Genomic DNA, 17,705 nt, shown 5'->3' with positions numbered 1-17,705 from the left:
AAAAATACACAAATCAGCTCCTAATAAACCAGCCGAAAACTATATAAAAGTTCATTTAATCATCATGCAATGTTCTGTGAAATTGTTCTGTAGCATACCAACTGCCGTTTTTGCAATTCTGAGGTCAATCGAGCAATCAGAACCAATTTCCAGATCGAATGAGTGACGGAGGTGTATTTTCCTATACATTCTGGCTGAAATCCCCATACAAACTTCAAATCAAATGCGCCAGCTTATGCAACAAGCGATTGAGCTGAAATTTTCAGAGATTGATTTTCTCACCCAAAGACACAATCCTGGGGGGTGCCCCGTGGAATTCGACAACATTTTTTTCTCCCCATACTAATCTGGGCCAGTCTAATCAGCAGGAATATATTTTTTATTGCGTATTCAGTTCGAGCTACCTGGTGGCGGTTTAGGGTCATTTGGCCGAATGCCGTTTGGCCGAATGTCGTTTGGCCGAATGTCGTTTGGCCGAATGCCATTTGGCCGAAAGGGCCGTTTGGCCGAATAGTTGAAATAAGTTTCCGAAGGAAGAAGAAAAAAGAAGAAATAAGGAAGAGGAAAAAGGAAAGAAGGAAGAAAGAAGATGGAAGAAGGACAAAGAAAGAAGTAAGAAGGAAGAAATAATGAAGAAGAAGGAAGAAAGAATAAAGGAGAAAAAAGAAAGAATAAAGAAGAAGGAAGAAAAAATAAACAAGTAGGAAGAAAGAATAAAGAAGAAGGAAAAAAGAATAAAGAAGAAGGAAGAAAGAATAAAGAAGAAAAAAAGAATAAAGAATAAGGAAGAAGTAAGAAGAAAGAAGGCAGAAGCAAGCGAAAACAAGAAAGAAGGAAGAAGGAAGAAACCCCGACTTAATCCACCTACAGTGAACGCAACCCTTCTTACACTTTTGAATGGTTGTGTGTGCCCAGTGCATATTACAATTTCTAAGCATATGACCTTCAATTGAATATAAAATAACTGATATTATCATGCATCGATTTCAAAATAAAAAAAATGGATATTTCTGGAAATTTAACAATTTTTAAAAAATACAAAAAGACTGCAGATTTAATTTGCCGCCTTAAATGGCAATATTACAGCTTCTGTTTAAACCCAAAAGAGTTCAAATCGGGTCATAGACGGCTGAGATATTGGTGTGACAATTTTTCATTAGTAGTCTGAAAATATGTCTCATATTCGTATTTCACAGATATCTCTGAAACCGAATTTCCTATTGCAGAAAAAAATTAATGGGTCCAATGACAAAAACATAGCGTTCGTTTAAAGATCAAATCGCACAAATCGGTCCAAGGACGACTGAGATCTTGATGGGACATATTTTACCAATGTGTGAAGTTGATAATTGCAAAAACTGTCTAATTGCAAAAACAAAATACAATGGGTTCAATGGCAAAGTCATAGCTTTCGTTTAAAGATAAAATCATGCAAATTGGTTTACAGACGGCTGAGATATTCATGTGACATTATTTTGTTAGTTTTCTGAAAATACACTTCATGTTCGTATTTCTCACATATCTCTGGAACCAAATGTCCGATTGCAAAAAAAAAAATTGAACTTGTACAATGACAAAGTCATAGCTTTCGTTTAGTGTTAAAATCGTGCAAATCGGTCCACGGACGGCTGAGATCTTGATGTGACATTTTTGTAACGCACACACATACGCACACACACATACATACATGTGCTCAGTTCGTCGAGCTGAGTTGATTGGTATATACGACTTGGGTCTCCGAGCCTCGGATAAAAAGTCGGTTTTTCAAGCGATCTTTATACCCTTCTTAGGATGTAAGAAGGGTAAAAAGAAGAAAGAAAGAAGAAGAAAAAAGGAAGAAAGAAAAAGGAAGAATAAAGAAGATGGAATAAGGAAAAAGGGAAAGGGAAAAAGGAAGAAGAAAGAAGGAAAATGGAAGAAAGAAGTTGGAAAAAGGATGAAGGAAGAAGGAAGAATGAAGGAGAAAGGAGAAAGAAGGAAGTAGGAAGAAAGAAGAAAGAAAAAGAAAGAATAAACAAGGAAGAAGAAAGAAGGAAGAAGGAAAAGGAAAGAAGGAAAAAGGAAAAAGGGAGAAGAAAGAAGAAAGAAGGGAGAATGAAGAAGAGAGAAGGAAGAAGGAAGAAGAAAGAAGGAGGAAAGAAGAAGGAGATAAGATGGAAGACGGACGAAGTAAGAAGAAAGAAGGAAGAAAGAATAAAGAAGAAGGAAGAAGAAAGAAGGTGGAAGGAAGACGGAAGAAGGAAGAAGGAAGAAGGAAAAAGGAACAAGAAAGAAGGAAGAAGAAAGAAGGAAAAAGAAAGAAGGAAGAAGGAAGAAAAAAGAAGGAAGAAGAAATAAGGAAGAAGTGATAAGGAAGATTGAAGAAGGGAGGCGGAAGAAGTAAGAGGGAAAAGGAAGAAGGTCTCTGTTCGCAGTTCACTATTCTCTTCCCACTTTTCACAACTCACTTCTCACTTCCTTCTTCTCATTATTCACTTCTCATTCCTTACTCTCCACTACTCGTAACCAGAGGTCATTTTTTTTTAACTATTCGGCCAAACGACCCGTTCGGCCAAATGGCATTCGGCCAAATGACGTTCGGCCAAATGGCCTGACACCCTGGTAGCTTAGTTTGGCAAGGCTGAACCCGTCCCTTTATTATTTATTAGTTGTTCAGACTAAGGCCGAAGTGGCCTGTGCGGTATATACAGGGCTGGTAGCGATAAATGCCGTTCAAAATAGTGACTTAGTGACCAACGATGACGAAAAAAGTGACCAAATAGTGACTTTCAAAAGCAGAAAAAGTGACCAAATTGTGACTTTTGTATAAAGTATTTACCAGGTAATGAGCTGGGAGAAGACAACAATTACAAAACCATGAGGATTATCACTGCTGGCCGTGTGTGCATCTTCATCGTAACTAGGGAGACGATGGATCTTAGCAGGGGGCAACCGACTTGGCGATATCATCATAAATACAACGAAGTTGGACATTGAAGAAGGTATTCGTTGGGACATCCAGAGGCTAGCAATATGACCATGGTAAATTTTATTCCGTAACACACCACTTAATGGTATTTACCCAGCGTCACGGGAGCAGGTAATAAGTTACAAGTTGATACACTAAACCATGGTTATAATTTCAACAACAATTTTGAAGCAATTTCTATAGCATTGTGGTAATAAAGTTTAACATGAGCTCGAAGTTTTTCGTGAAACTGCAGTTTGTGTATGAAAAAGGCATAATGAAGTATAACAAATTTTGCGCTGTCTTTTACTACCGATCAAAAAATATTGTCTCGTCAAAATATATTCCCAAAAGTTTCACCATATATAGATGATTCAGCTGCAAGACAGTATGAAAGAGTGCTAGAACGATGTTTTGGATTGAGTTTTCGCTAATTTTTATGTAGTTAGACGTGTGAACATTCGTTTTGGCACGTTGAAAAATTAGCACAGTTTTCGGTAAAAAGCAATGAAATGATCTAATCAATTACTAGACAGAGAATTATTTGGAATCACAAAGCTTATGAATCTTTATAAGGAAAAATGTTAAACAAAACTTGAAGAATTCTAAATAATGATGACATTTTTAAAACATTAACTCATATAAAACATGAATTTTACCGAACCTAAGTTTCAAGTTTCGTAAAATGTGATCCAAAATCTTGAATTTGATGCAGAAATTGCTTTGGAAAACTCAAATTTTTTTCAGAAATTTAGGAGCAAGTTGATTTTCTGTGAAAATTTCTAGGATTTTTTTTCAGAAATTGTGCAGAAAATATTTCAATTCTTGTGAAATCTTTCTCCAGGAGTTCAAATGGAAATTCCAACAGAAATCCGATAGCGAATGTCAGCACAAAAACTTCCGGAAATTATTTCATACCATAAATTCAAGGCAGAATATTTTGTAGACATTCCTGCTGTCTTTCAGGAATTTCCGCGGGAACTGCACGTCAATTATTCAATTATCAAAGAAAAACCTTCCGAAAATTATTTTCCAAATTCAAGGCGGAATTTTTACGGAATTTTACACAAAGATTTATGCGGTCATCGCTACAGATTACAGTAAAAGTTCCTCCAACAGAAACAAAGTTAGGAAGCTTTTTATAACGAAGGTGGATTTTTCTCCAGATACAGGCAACTTACCCAACTTAGGAAGTAGTGCGCTGGATTCGCCTAAAGATGCGCTAAACAACGCATCAATTAGTTTGACAGATAAAACTTCGGTTCGGAAGTCCCGATGTCCGAATTCTAATGTGGTGCTACGCCGACAATATCGTGCTGTGTGGTTCGTCGTAGAAAGGTTAATCAATCAGAAACTAAGAAATATCTCGGAATTTTGTCAAAATTGACGTGACAAAAAATGGATATTCAGAAACGATGAAAAATGACAAGTGAAGTTCTTAAGCATTATAAGGCTTGTTAAACGAGTGCTCAAGAGTATAATGCATTCAATAATGGCTTGGAAATGTCCGAAAAATTGGGTAAGCATAGACATAGACATAGACTCCGCATTAAATGCGCGAGAACAGCAAAAACCGCGAAAATCGCGAAATCCTCGTAGTCGTAACAATCCTGCGCTTTATATACGGCGTTGCCTACACGTATGCCCAAGCTTCGCTGTGGGCCTCTCGATCCCGAAGTCCATGGTTCTAACCCACTCTGCCTTTCATAAGACGGCCTTGGAGCAACTTTTCAAACTTTATATATTTTGCTAACAGATTTACATTTGATTTGGTTGATGATAATGGTAGGAACAAATGATTTTTACTTTGAACTTTTTTTTACAAACGGTGGTGCGAAAAAGTGACTTTAGTGACCATTTTCCAAAAAATAGTGACTTTAGTGACTTTTGGATGCAAATAGTGACTTTTTAGTGACTAGGCTCAAAATAGTGACCAAGTCACTAAAAAGTGACTTGCTACCAGCCCTGGGTATATAAGAGTCTTCTCCATTCGGCTCGGTCCATGGTTACACGTCGCCAACCACGCAGTTTACGGAGGGTCCGCAAGTCATCTTCCACCTGATCGATCCACCTTGCCCACTGCGCACCTCGCCTTCTTGTGCCCGTCGGATCGTTTCCGAGAACCATTTTCACCGGATTACTGTCCGACATTCTGGCTACGTGCCCGGCCCACCGCAGTCGTACGATCTTCGCGGTGTGAACGATGGATGGTTCTCCCAACAGCTGAAGCAACTCGTGGTTCATTCGCCTCCTCCACGTACCGTCTGCCATCTGCACCCCACCATAGATGGTACGGAGCACTTTCCTTTCGAAAACTCCAAGTGCGCGTTGGTTCTCCACGAGCATCATCCAGGTCTCGTGTCCGTAGAGGACTACCGGTCTAATGAGCGTTTTGTAGATTGTCAGTTTGGTACGGCGGCGAACTCTATTCGATCGGAGCGTATTGTGGAGTCCAAAGTACGTACGATTTCCAGCCACTATGCGTCTCCGAATTTCTCTGCTGGTATCATTTTCGGCAGTCACCAGTGAGCCCAAGTACACAAATTCTTCTACCACCTCGATTTTGTCACCACCTATGCAAACTCGCGGTGGGTGGCTCACATTTCCGTCTCTTGAACCTCTTCCTATCATGTACTTTGTCTTCGACGTGTTGATGACTAGTCCGATCCGCTTAGCTTCCCTCTTCAGTCTGATGTAGGCTTCCTCCATCTTTTCAACGTTACGTGCCATAATATCTATGTCGTCGGCGAAGCCAAATAGCTGGACGGACTTATTGAAAATTGGACCACTAGTGTTAATCCCTGCTCTTCGTATTACCCCTTCCAAAGCGATGTTGAATAGCAGACATGAAAGACCATCACCTTGCCGCAACCCTCTGTGCGTTTTGAAGGGACTCGAGAATGCCCCTGAAACTCGAACTACGCACATCACCCGATCCATCGTCGCTTTGATCAACCGTGTCAGTTTATCCGGAAATTTGTGTTCGTGCATAAGCTGCCATAGCTGGTCCCGATCGATTGTATCATATGCGGCTTTGAAGTCGATGAATAGATGATGTGTGGGCACGTTGTATTCGCGTGGTTTAGCGTTCGCCCATAAAACCCGCCTGGTACTGCTCCACGAACTCCCTTGCAATTGGTGCTAGTCGACGGCATAAAATTTGGCAGAGTACCTTGTATGCGGCGTTCAGCAATGTGATTGCGCCGTAGTTGCTACAATCCAGCTTATCGCCCTTTTTCCAGATGGGACACACGACACCTTCCATCCACTCCTGCGGCAAAACTTCCTCCTCCCAAATCTTGGTAATGACCCAGTGCAGCGCTCTAGCCAGTGCCTCACCACCGTGTTTAAATAGCTCTCCTGGTAGTTGGTCAACCCCAGGGGCTTTGTTGTTCTTCAGCCGGTAAAATTATGTTCTGCGCGCGTTCTCCCAGGTCCATCACCATACCGTCATCTTCGTCTGCCACATCGCCATTCAGGTGTTCTTCGTAGTGCTGCCGCCACCTCTGGATCACCTCACGCTCGTTCGTAAGAATGTTTCCGTTTATGTCCTTACACATATCAGGCTGTGGCACGTGGCCCTTACGTGAACGGTTCAACTTCTTATAGAACTTTCGTGTGTTATTAGCGCGATCTCTTCACGGTCTCGATCTTCCTGCTGGCACTTTTTTCTCCGGAAAATCGAGTTTTGTCTGTTCCGCGCCTGTTTATATCGTGCCTCGTTCGCCCTCGTTCGTTCGTGCAGTGTTGCAACAATCTCGCCCATGCTGCATTCTTCTCTTCTACTAACTGCTCACATTCGTCGTCGTACCAGTCGTTTCTCTGATCCGGGGGCACCGTGCCAAGTGCAGCGGTTGCGGTGCTACCAATGGCGGATCGAATATCTCTCCAGTCATCTTCAAGAGACGCTGCGCCTAGCTGCTCTTCCGTTGGGAGTGCCACTTCCAGCTGCTGCGCGTATTCTTGGACTAGTCTACCGTCTTGTAGCCGCCCAATGTTAAGCCGCGGCGTCCGACTTCGACGCGTGTTGTACACGTGGTAGTGGTCGGATTCAATATTCGCACTGCGGTAAGTGCGGACGTTCGTGATGTCGGAGAAGAATTTACCGTCGATTAGAACGTGGTCGATTTGGTTTTCCGTTTCTTGGTTAGGTGATCTCCATGTGGCCTTGTGGATATTTTTGCGGGGAAAGAAGGTGCTTCGGACTACCATTCCTCGGGAGGCTGTTTTTTGCGGGACCACCCTAAGTTGAAATGGGAAAAATGCTGTAATTCCGTCATTTTAATAGCTACATTTTTTTCGCAGCTTTCTGGGACGAATTACTGAAACTGACCACTCCACCGAATGATTTATGTCTCCAGGGTTCAATAAGTGGTGTTTGCATTGATTTTACTCTGGCACTGCTACAATAAGCGGTTTAGAAAATGTCGCTGCTTTCTGGGACGAATCACAGAAATTTACCATTTTACCGGATATACTGGAATTCTCGGAGGACAACTAGGTGGCCACCAGGGATCGAGCAAGCGTCCCTCAGCATAGATTTTTCTGTCATACTGCGGTTTCGAAAGATGATGAAAATCTCGCATCTCGCTGGATTGAATGGATGTATTAAATGAAGATTTGACACCTGTTCCTAAATACGGATCATCCGGATGTCCACCCGGTGGCCAATGCACCCCAGGGAGCTAAATTGTCCTCCTTCCTAATGCACTTATCGTCGTGAACAATTTTGTTTGAAGGTTCCATCATTCAAAATGGAAAAGATCCGATGATACATAATCACGAATATAGAAGTTCTGCATAGAAGTTCCAGTAGCCTTGCGAGCAAATGCATTGGATTTCCAATTCGGAGATTCGATTCGATTCTCGTTTCGGTATTTAATGTTTTCGGATTAGAAACATCCTCGACACCCTCAGCAGTGTATCCAATGTACTTGTTACATGAGACACATACTTATGTAATGGCGGGTATAGAAAAGCTTTCAATTAATAACTGAGGATATGCTAAAATAATGCTAAGTTGAAAAGCAGGCCAAGTTCCAATTGGAATGTAGAGCCATTGAAGAAGAAGAAGAAGATAAAAACATCACTAAGTTTTAAACATAATCGTTAAACCACATCAACTTCCATTCTTCAGACTAAACATCTAATTGAACCATAAAATAAAAGACAATAGCTACTTGCCGTATCCACGTGTAACGTTCACCGAAATCACTCTCGGAAATGTTGGACAAATTAATCACGAGATAATATCATTTTCCTTCTCGTTTCCTTTATTTACAACAAACTAGCCATTTCCACTGGAAGCACTTTTTGGAGAATGTAATTCACTGATAAACACCGGTCGGTTCCGAACTTGATTCTCGGAATGGTACCAATAAGTCGTAAAAACGCAAAGCACTTGTTCCTTAACACGTTTAAAACACTTCCTTGCTTTTCCAACCGATAGTCACGCGATCACGATAACGAGAAAATTTCACAGACCAGACACAGGCTTACAACAGACGATGGCTAATTGAATTCGACTAATAGTGGGCAACACTTGTCATATGGCCAAACTGTACAAGTTATAAAAGCATCAATCATTCGAAGTATGTAACACATCTATTACATGTGGGAAAAACCCCCAAAGCACGTCGCCGTCACTCTGGGATTCAGTCAGTCCGCTAGACTAAACCGAACTGTTCCCACGGAAGGTTACCGAAGGACTAACGTGCAGCGTGCTGCTTCGGAGAGAAAGTGTCTCAAGACTTGTGGCGTCGTAAGGAAAAGGCGGACAAGATTGTTTCTATCAGACGTAAGGAACACCATCAGGTTTGTGCAACGATAGGAAAACGGAAAATGGTGCTGTGGAATGTGAAGTTTGATAAAAAAAACTAATTGGTAGGTAAGGTTCTTCGGAGGAATCCCGAACAAAATTGTTGTCTATAAACGGGTGGACACAAAATAAAAAATATGTTATAAAGAAAATCATGTTTGCAATCGCCGAAAACCTCATTAATAAATAAAATTAAAAAAAATGTTTGCAATCAGAAATAAACCGGTCAAGGGCCGAAAACCTCTTATTTAAAGATAAAAGAAAAAAGGAAAAATGTTTGCAATCTAATTTGTTGCCTTTTAAGATTCTTATGATCAGAACTTAACCCCGTTTTTTTATATTTTTAATAGAACGTTAGACTGAAGTTCAACACTTTTGTTAGGTCACGAAAACCTGTTAATACAATTAAGGCGTACCAATTGTGGCTATAGCACCAGTTGTCGCACTAGTGCTTTATATGCCAAATGGCCAATCAAATCACCGCAAACCAAGTTCATATCGATAAAGCATATTCATATGATACGATAACACCTTTGATCTCCTCCAAAACAAGCAAAGCATAATTGTAAAAATTGATTTTGCTTAATTTTTGACGTCCTTTGCACCAGTTGTCGCACTAGTGGTCCCTATTTGGCCAATCCCATAAGAAAACAATGGGATTTGCCAAATAAGGAACCAAAATTAAGAATAGTGCCACAACTGGTGCATGCGTTCCTATTATGGATTAATTAATTTTGAGGATAATAACAAATTTTATTGTGTTTTTTACAGCTGTTCTAAGGGTCTGTCTCATTTGGAGTGACAGTACGAAAATTAAAAAATCACCCCGTTATAAGAATGGCTGGTGCTACCCAGCAATTCCAATAGGACATCGATGGAAAATGATTCGATATCTGTCAAAAGTAATCTTGCTCTGCGAGCAGGGTTATTTGATAATTATTGAAATGTCACTTTTAAGTTTAATTTCAGTTTAATTATCCAATTGAGACAGACCCTAAGGAGCAGGAAGTAAAACCTTTCACTTGATATATAAAGTTCACCCGAATGCCTTTTACTTATTTTTTAAAAAATAGTTGTTCTTATGTATGGCGACAATTGGTACACCCACTACTCAAGGTAAAAATTAGGCAATCGGAAATTGAATATTTTTTTCTACATTCGGGAAGACCTCTAAAATTTAACTGCGATTGCGCGGAACAAATGTAAACAAATTTCCTTTAAATAGTTATACATGTACTATGTGTTCAAATCCTACCTGTTGCTTCGGCGAGGATACCGCTTCGTCATGTATACTCTGTGTCCCTTTTTCCTTTTTTGCTCTAGGATCTTTGGCGCCAGTCACCACACTATCTACACTCTTTCCAAACAGTAATTTCTCAGCCGGGCACTCTTCAACGTCAACGACCGTCTCCTTTCGGTAAACAATGTCCGACCGATTCTCCTTATCACTTCCGGGGCTACGCCCTCTTTCCTCGACATCACACGTTGATTCTTTCGTCCCATATTGGCGATTTTCCTCCAAAACCAGCTTTGAATTCAAATGATTTTTCTCAACCTTGCCACTCGAATTGATCACCTGCTCCTCACCACCCACTGTAACAGGTCCTTCTGGAGAATCCCGCATCACATTTCCCGGCTCTAGAATTTTAATTTTTTCCGTAGCAAAGCGTTCCCGTTCCAACGCGAGCAACTGTTTCTGTTCGGCAAGGAACTTTGATATGTTGAAATCAAAACTATCATCTGCCATTTCAGCCACAATAAGACTCACATTACACAATGCCACCGAAATTAATTGCGTTATTGGAATCACTCGCGTGCTAAAAACCGTTGGTTTTCGATTTTGGAAGGCAAAACTGCGGTTTTGTTTTGCTTTTCCGACTTTGACATTTCTATCAGCAACGTTGCTGGCAGTGCGCTGACAGCGCAACATAAAATTGACAGCATGATCCAGGGGTACGGCAATGATTACGTGGAAGAGCTCATTGTAATATATTATACTAAAGACACACTGGTGGTACAAGTACCACGGTTATATACCCTAGTACATATTGTACCATGGTTTTCCACGTTGTACCAGCATGGTACAAGGTGACACACTAGTGGTACAACTTGTACCATGGTACGAATACCACCAGTGTGTCATTAGTATTAAATATGATTCCAGTTGAAAATCGAATTAGGGTAAAGTGCCCAATAGTGGACCCCCAACCAATAGTGGACCCTGAAGCCATTTTTGCAGTATTACAGCACAATATAAACATTTTGCTTTGAAATTCCATCGGGAGAACCTACCTTACAGTTCTATGATTTGATTACATGCATTGGAAATGCTATGGAAAGTAAAATTAGATGATTTTTTACAATTCTATAAAAAATAAACACGAGACTGTCCATTATAGGAATATTTTGCGGGGTCCATAATAGGGAAGCAGAACATCCCGAAACGGAACATGAAAATCAAATGAAGTGTCGACTATAGGGAAGCAATTTCCTATTATGGACCCCCAGGGGGTCTACTATAGGGCGAATTCAGTCAGACTTTAAAATGTAAATTTTAACGAATAACGTCGTGTATTTGAGTGTTTTATGTATGTATCGTGAAAGGGGGATGCAGAACTTGTTGTTAGATATCAAACAGAATAAATATGTTGAAAATTTCTACTCCTTTTGACAGGAAGAGCAAAATTCCGCTACTAGGGGGTCCACTATTGGGCATTTTACCCTATTCGGATACCGGCCGGTACACATCCCCGATTCGCATAAGAGTCCTATGTCGATTTTTGACGATATGAATTTTCTTCCATCAGAAATAAGCTTGAAATTGATTCCTCAAAAAAAAAAACGAGCCATGGGTAATGTTTTCAACCCAAGTAACACGGTTTGTTGTATGAGTGTAAAAAATACATCTTTCGAACATATAGTATGTTACGTTTTGGTATGAAAAACTGCTTTGATTACTTTCACACGACCCAAACAGCGCAAAAATTATCGATATTTTCAACATCTTTCAGTTGCAAGCTTGTTTTTGATTGCACATTCACAAGACTAAACTTAAGTACTGAAGACCCGCATAGCTCTGAACTATAAGTTGAGTATTTCAGAAAGATGTATTACAGTTGAAAAACTTACCTATGAACATTTAGTTTTAAAACCTTCTTCCATGGCTCGCTTCAAGGTTTCATTGAAAAGCCCCACTTCAAACTGTTGGAACTGGAAAACATATTCATATTAATTATTTATTCATAAAGAATTTGTTTCATTTTAAGGTAAATTTTATTACAAACCTGATTTTATTGGTGATAAAAATCATAGAAATGCCACAGCCAAACATTCCAAAAACTAAACACTCTCAGCTACACAGAAAGAAAAACCATTAATGAAATTAAAAAAACCATTGGTTAAAATAAAAAGTTGCGTTGGTTCTTTTTCGTAGAGAGTTGCGTAGGTATGTTTAAAATAAAAGTGCATCAATTTTCACGCCAACGATGTGTGGTAGTGAATGTAGTATTGTGTAAGAAATAAAAATAGCCCGCAAAATACATTGGATATTTCTTACAGTGTTTAGCTTTACGGATTACACCCTTCAGTATCGTCACGGTAAAAAACACCACCAACGCGTTCCAGAAATTCCATTGGAATTCGGAACTGTCACTCTCTCGCAAAAAAGGGAGACAAGAGAGTAAAATGGAAATGAGGGAAATTTGACTGGACAGAGTGATCGAGAACAAGGAAAGCGAAGGCAGTTAGTCGGATATAATTGAACGCAACGGATGTGTTGCAAAAAGTGTGCCTTTTGTAATTACGCCAGCATTCGGCTGGTTCAGCGATTACGACATGGCGCAGCCGGTAAAAGACTCGGACAGATGGAAAGCGTAGGTATATTTGAAAAATGAGATGCGTAAAAAGGAGAACAGAAGACTTACATGCATATATGAATGATCGACCAAACAAGACAAAAATGCGTAAAAAAATAAATGACGCAAAGCGACAAAAAAAAAATGGACGTTGCTAAGGAGAAAAAAAAAAGACAAACAAAAAAATAAATGTAAAATGGTTGAAGTGGAAAAATATGATGTGAAACAACTGAAAAAAATAAATGGCAGTTGGAAAGGAAAAAAAGTGAGAATGAAATGGCTGAGATAATGCGTAAAAAAAATAAATGTCGCACTGCAACTGAAAAAAATAAATGGAAGTTGCTAAGAAAACAAAAGAAAACAAAAGGTTAGATGGCAAAAAAAAATGTTGGCAAAAAAAGTGAAAAACAAATGTTGCAAAAAATTATTGAAAATTATTGGCACAAACAAATAAAAGATGGGTTATGCAGTATGATGATAGTTTGAATAAAACAAAATAATGAAAGTAAACAATAAAACAATATTCAATAATGGCACAATTAATTCAAAATCTAATGTTTAACTTCTGGATTTCAAGATGGGCTTTGGAGAAATATGAATACTGGTAGATTTTAGAATGTTGGGGTGTTGGAAATTGCATTTTTGAAATGAGTATTTGGTTGGATTAGTGAACGGGTTTTAAGATATTATGCGTATTGAGATTGGACGTTTGACTCAAGGGTAACAATGTGTATTACATTTACAGACGCGTTGAATAGATTTCAAATAGAGGATGGAGAGCATATTCATTTCACATGAATCAGTGTATGTCTTGGAAAGGGGTGACAAGATTTTGTCTGAAACGTTCGACAAAATCAGAACGTGATGAAACCGAATCGAAAACGTCAAACTGTATTTGGAAATTTAGTTGGAGACTAAATTTCGGGATACTATTTAAGGTTCTTGAACTTCGAATTTTTTTTGGAAATTAATTTCAGCATTATTTTTGGAGATTGAATTTTAGTTGCTTGTCGATTTGGGCATTTACGACTCGTTTTTTTTTCTTATTTAACGATTAAGGGTCGTGTTTTGGCCAAGTGGAAGTGTGACGAAAATTATCTCCATTCAACCTCTTGTATATTTTTTGTTTGACGGAGAAAAGAAATTATGATTTCTGCAACAGGTCAGAGTAACAATCTCTGGTGTGCCAATAAACAAATTATTGCGTTATGTTAAAGATCATAACAGCTGTACTAAAATATGTGACTACTATATGTGTTAGGTGTATACTGGAAATAAATAGATATAGAAAGTTGAAGCCCTGTGCATAGCTGTTCAAGGTTATGGTCATAGTCTATCAACATCAGTATTTCATTCATCTCAATTAGAAGGAGAATGATCTTTCTTATATGATTGGTTTAAGGATTATAGTTGTGCATGTTTATGCTTGGTTTTGTTATGATCGTTCAAATGAGTAAAATGAGTAAAAAAATGTAAATTAGTGAAATAAACCCTGCCAATGTTACGTAAGATGTCACGGAATGTTTCATGATTGGTTACAGGTTAAATGATTAGCATCGGTTTGTTTTGGAATAAATTCACTGTGTGGATCTAGTGTCTTCGTGCTAGTAGATTAATTTGGATTTGTTGCCTTGAAATATATGATAACCTACGGGATTTTTTTTTGAGGTTCTGGTGGTTCAGGCACTTCAGTCGTACAGGAGATGGATTCAATATTGCAAACTAGCAAGATCAACTATTGCTTTGGTGTAGTATTGAAAATTTAAAAGAAGCAGAAGATATTGTTCAATATTTTTCTTGATTTTGATGCTTGATTGTATTCTTGAAATTTAAACTCAACACATGACAGCATGAACAAGGTCAGCTATTGTTATGATGCGGATATACAAAATGTTAATAGGGCATAAGGGACAGATTTTGATGCTTGATTGTTTTCTTGCTCAACTCATGATAGCATAAACAGGATCAGCTACTGTTTTGGTGTGGTATAGAAATGGTAAGATACGAGGAGCAGAGGACATTTTTGACTATTTTCTTGATTTTGATGTTTGACTGTTTTCTCAATCCTGGAAAACTAGCTATGGCTTTGGTGTAGTATAGATAATGTAAGATACGAGAGGCAAAAGATATTGTTGACTAGTTTTTTGATTTTGATGCTTGATTGTACTCTAGAGCCTGGAAAACTCAACTCATAATAGCATAAACAAGATCAGCTATTTCTTTAGTGTAGTATAGAAAATGTAAGATACGAGAGGCAGAAGATATTGTTGACTAGTTTCTTGATTTTGATGCTTGATTGTATTCTAGCGCCTGGAAAACTCGACTGATGAGAGCATAAACAAGATCAGCTAATGCTTTGGTGTAGTATAGAAAATGTAAGATACGACCCAAGTAGCCATGAAGCTATATATGCTTGTAAATAATACAGCCATTAAAGTTGACTTAAAGTAGAAAAAGGCCCGTTTACGACCAAAATAATGCTTCATTACTTCGATTTGTTGAAATAAAGCATAAGTAATGCATCGCTGCATTCTGAATGCTGAACTAATGTATCGTTGCCTGATAGTTTAAGTATAAATGTATCTTTGCATCGCTTAAACTGGTCTAATGCAATTAGCATGTAGTTTGCTGATTTATGATTGATTACATGCAATAATTAATGCTTGGTGGTTACTGCTTGGTGGGGGGAGAGGCCGCAGATATTGTTGACTAGTTTCTTGATTTTGATGCTTGATTGTATTCTTGAGCCTGGAAAACTCGACTCATGATAGCATAAACAAGATCAGATATTGCTTTGGTGTAGTATAGATAATGTAAGATACGAGAGGCAGAAGATATTGTTGACTAGTTTTTTTATTTTGATGCTTAATTGTATTCTTGAGCCTGGAAAACTCGACTCATGATAGCATAAACAAGATCAGATATTGCTTTGGTGTAGTTTAGATAATGTAAGATACGAGAGGCAGAAGATATTGTTGACTAGTTTCTTGATTTTGATGCTTGATTGTATTCTTAAGCCTGGAAAACTCGACTCATGATAGCATAAACAAGATCAGCTATTTCTGTGGTGTAGTATAGAAAATGTAAGATAGGAGAGGCAGAAGACATTGTGGACTATTTTCTTGATTCTGATGCTTGATTGTATTCTTGAGTCTGGAAAACTCAACTCATGATAGCATAAACAAGATCAGCTATTGAATTATTATACATATAGAAAATGTAAGAGAGAGGGATAGAAGACATTGTTGACTATTTTTCTGTAAACATAATCAATCTAGCAAAACAAAAAAAAAAGAAAGAACACGGGCAAGAGAACATTACCTAACATTTTCTGAGTTTAATGCTTGATTGATATTCTTAAACCTTGAAAACTTAACTGATCTTTAATGCAGAGTAGAGGAGAGAGGAATTGTGGTAGTGAATGTAGTATTGTGTAAGAAATAAAAATAGCCCGCAAAATACATTGGATATTTCTTACAGTGTTTAGCTTTACGGATTACACCCTTCAGTATCGTCACGGTAAAAAACACCACCAACGCGTTCCAGAAATTCCATTGGAATTCGGAACTGTCACTCTCTCGCAAAAAAGGGAGACAAGAGAGTAAAATGGAAATGAGGGAAATTTGACTGGACAGAGTGATCGAGAGCAAGGAAAGCGAAGGCAGTTAGTCGGATATAATTGAACGCAACGGATGTGTTGCAAAAAGTGTGCCTTTTGTAATTACGCCAGCATTCGGCTGGTTCAGCGATTACGACACGATGGTTCAACTATAACTGTTATCAACCTATTGCTGTCCATAATCATTTTCTTCCAAAAGAAAGGAAATATAAGGAAGCAGTAAATTGTACATTTACTACACATGGTGTCGTAGATCAAAAGGGTTGTATAATATTAATGATAGACAAACATATGGTCTTATTTTGAAGCGACAACTTGATAAGTAGTAACAATATCACATAATTCATTCGAATAGTACCAACTTCACTGTAGATCGTTTTCAATTATGCGGGTAACCGATGTTTTCAGTAACCGACTTTCAAAGTGGTTCTGTCAAATTGAATACCAAAACAAAAATGCTGACCAACATTGATTTTGATTTTTGGTTCAAAGAAATAAATTTTATTGATTTTCATTGATTTTTGGTTCAAAGAAATAAATTTTATACAAAAAAACGAATGAAAACAAGCATGCATGAAATGATGAACACCATTTCAATAATATTAATAAACATATACAAACTGAATTAATCACTCAAATTTGTTTCGAAGTCTCGGTCGAAACATTATATGCGGCTCATGTTTCATTGCTAACTTTTCATTTTACTTCTCTTAAATTCATGCGCCATTGATTGAAGAAAAATATAACTATGCCAAAGCATAATTTTGAAATTGATATGTTAACAAATTCTCGAATCTGCAAAAGAAAAACATTATGGCGAGTTGTCGATGAAGAACGTTCATAACATTGATCTTAACAGATGTTGAAACTACGTTAAACTTCTATCATTGTGGTATATATTCTGACGAAACAAATGTCAAAAAATGAACATATTATGACATTGTTCGTAAAATCTTCCTGTAGACATGTTTTATGTTGTGAGAATGTAAAACGAAACATCTAAAAAAACCAAACAAATGTCAAAAATTGCAAGTTGTGAGAATGTAGTATGAAACTTCTTCTCTGATCGAATTGCTGTATGTTTTGCAAAAACCTTGTCATAGCTTTCCTTGAACATAGCATGTTTTGTGTTTCATTTTCCCGACCTTTATTCAACATCATTATTAGATCTTTGTTAATAATGATGTTTTCGGTGTTACTTGGTGTGCGGCCCAGTTCTGCCGAACGAGCTATGCGTCACCAATGTTTGGATTTTATACAGGTTCGGGCGAGAGAGCGCAAACGTGTTCGTGAAATGTCGGAATCAGTAACAGTGTTCGTTTCGCACGACGCCGGCGGTGGCTCGGGTGCCGGAAACAAAAGAACGGTGACGTCAAACTCACACCTCATGAATGAAATTTGGTGTGAGTTTGACGTCAGCAATCAGCTGATCAGAAATGTTTACACTTTTTGAGCTACTAATACGAA

At 38.3% G+C, this 17,705-nt stretch overlaps 1 protein-coding gene across 4 annotated transcripts in view; it reads right to left on the bottom strand.

Moving 5' to 3' along the window:
* The window catches only part of LOC134210116 (uncharacterized), a 74,609-nt gene extending 63,971 nt beyond the window's left edge, over positions 1-10,638 (bottom strand). For all 4 annotated transcript variants that reach the window (XM_062686135.1, XM_062686137.1, XM_062686136.1 and 1 more), the window contains exon 1: positions 10,021-10,638. In XM_062686135.1, coding sequence (XP_062542119.1) covers positions 10,021-10,512 — 492 coding nt within the window. In that variant the 5' untranslated portion in view covers positions 10,513-10,638. The remainder of the gene's footprint in view (positions 1-10,020) is intronic.
* Positions 10,639-17,705: the final 7,067 nt, after the last annotated feature.

The sequence above is a fragment of the Armigeres subalbatus genome, chromosome 2 (assembly GCF_024139115.2).
Source record: "Armigeres subalbatus isolate Guangzhou_Male chromosome 2, GZ_Asu_2, whole genome shotgun sequence".
NCBI lineage: Eukaryota > Metazoa > Arthropoda > Insecta > Diptera > Culicidae > Armigeres > Armigeres subalbatus.
Note: the sequence above shows the minus strand (reverse complement) of the source record. Positions and strands in the feature narration are given on the sequence as shown.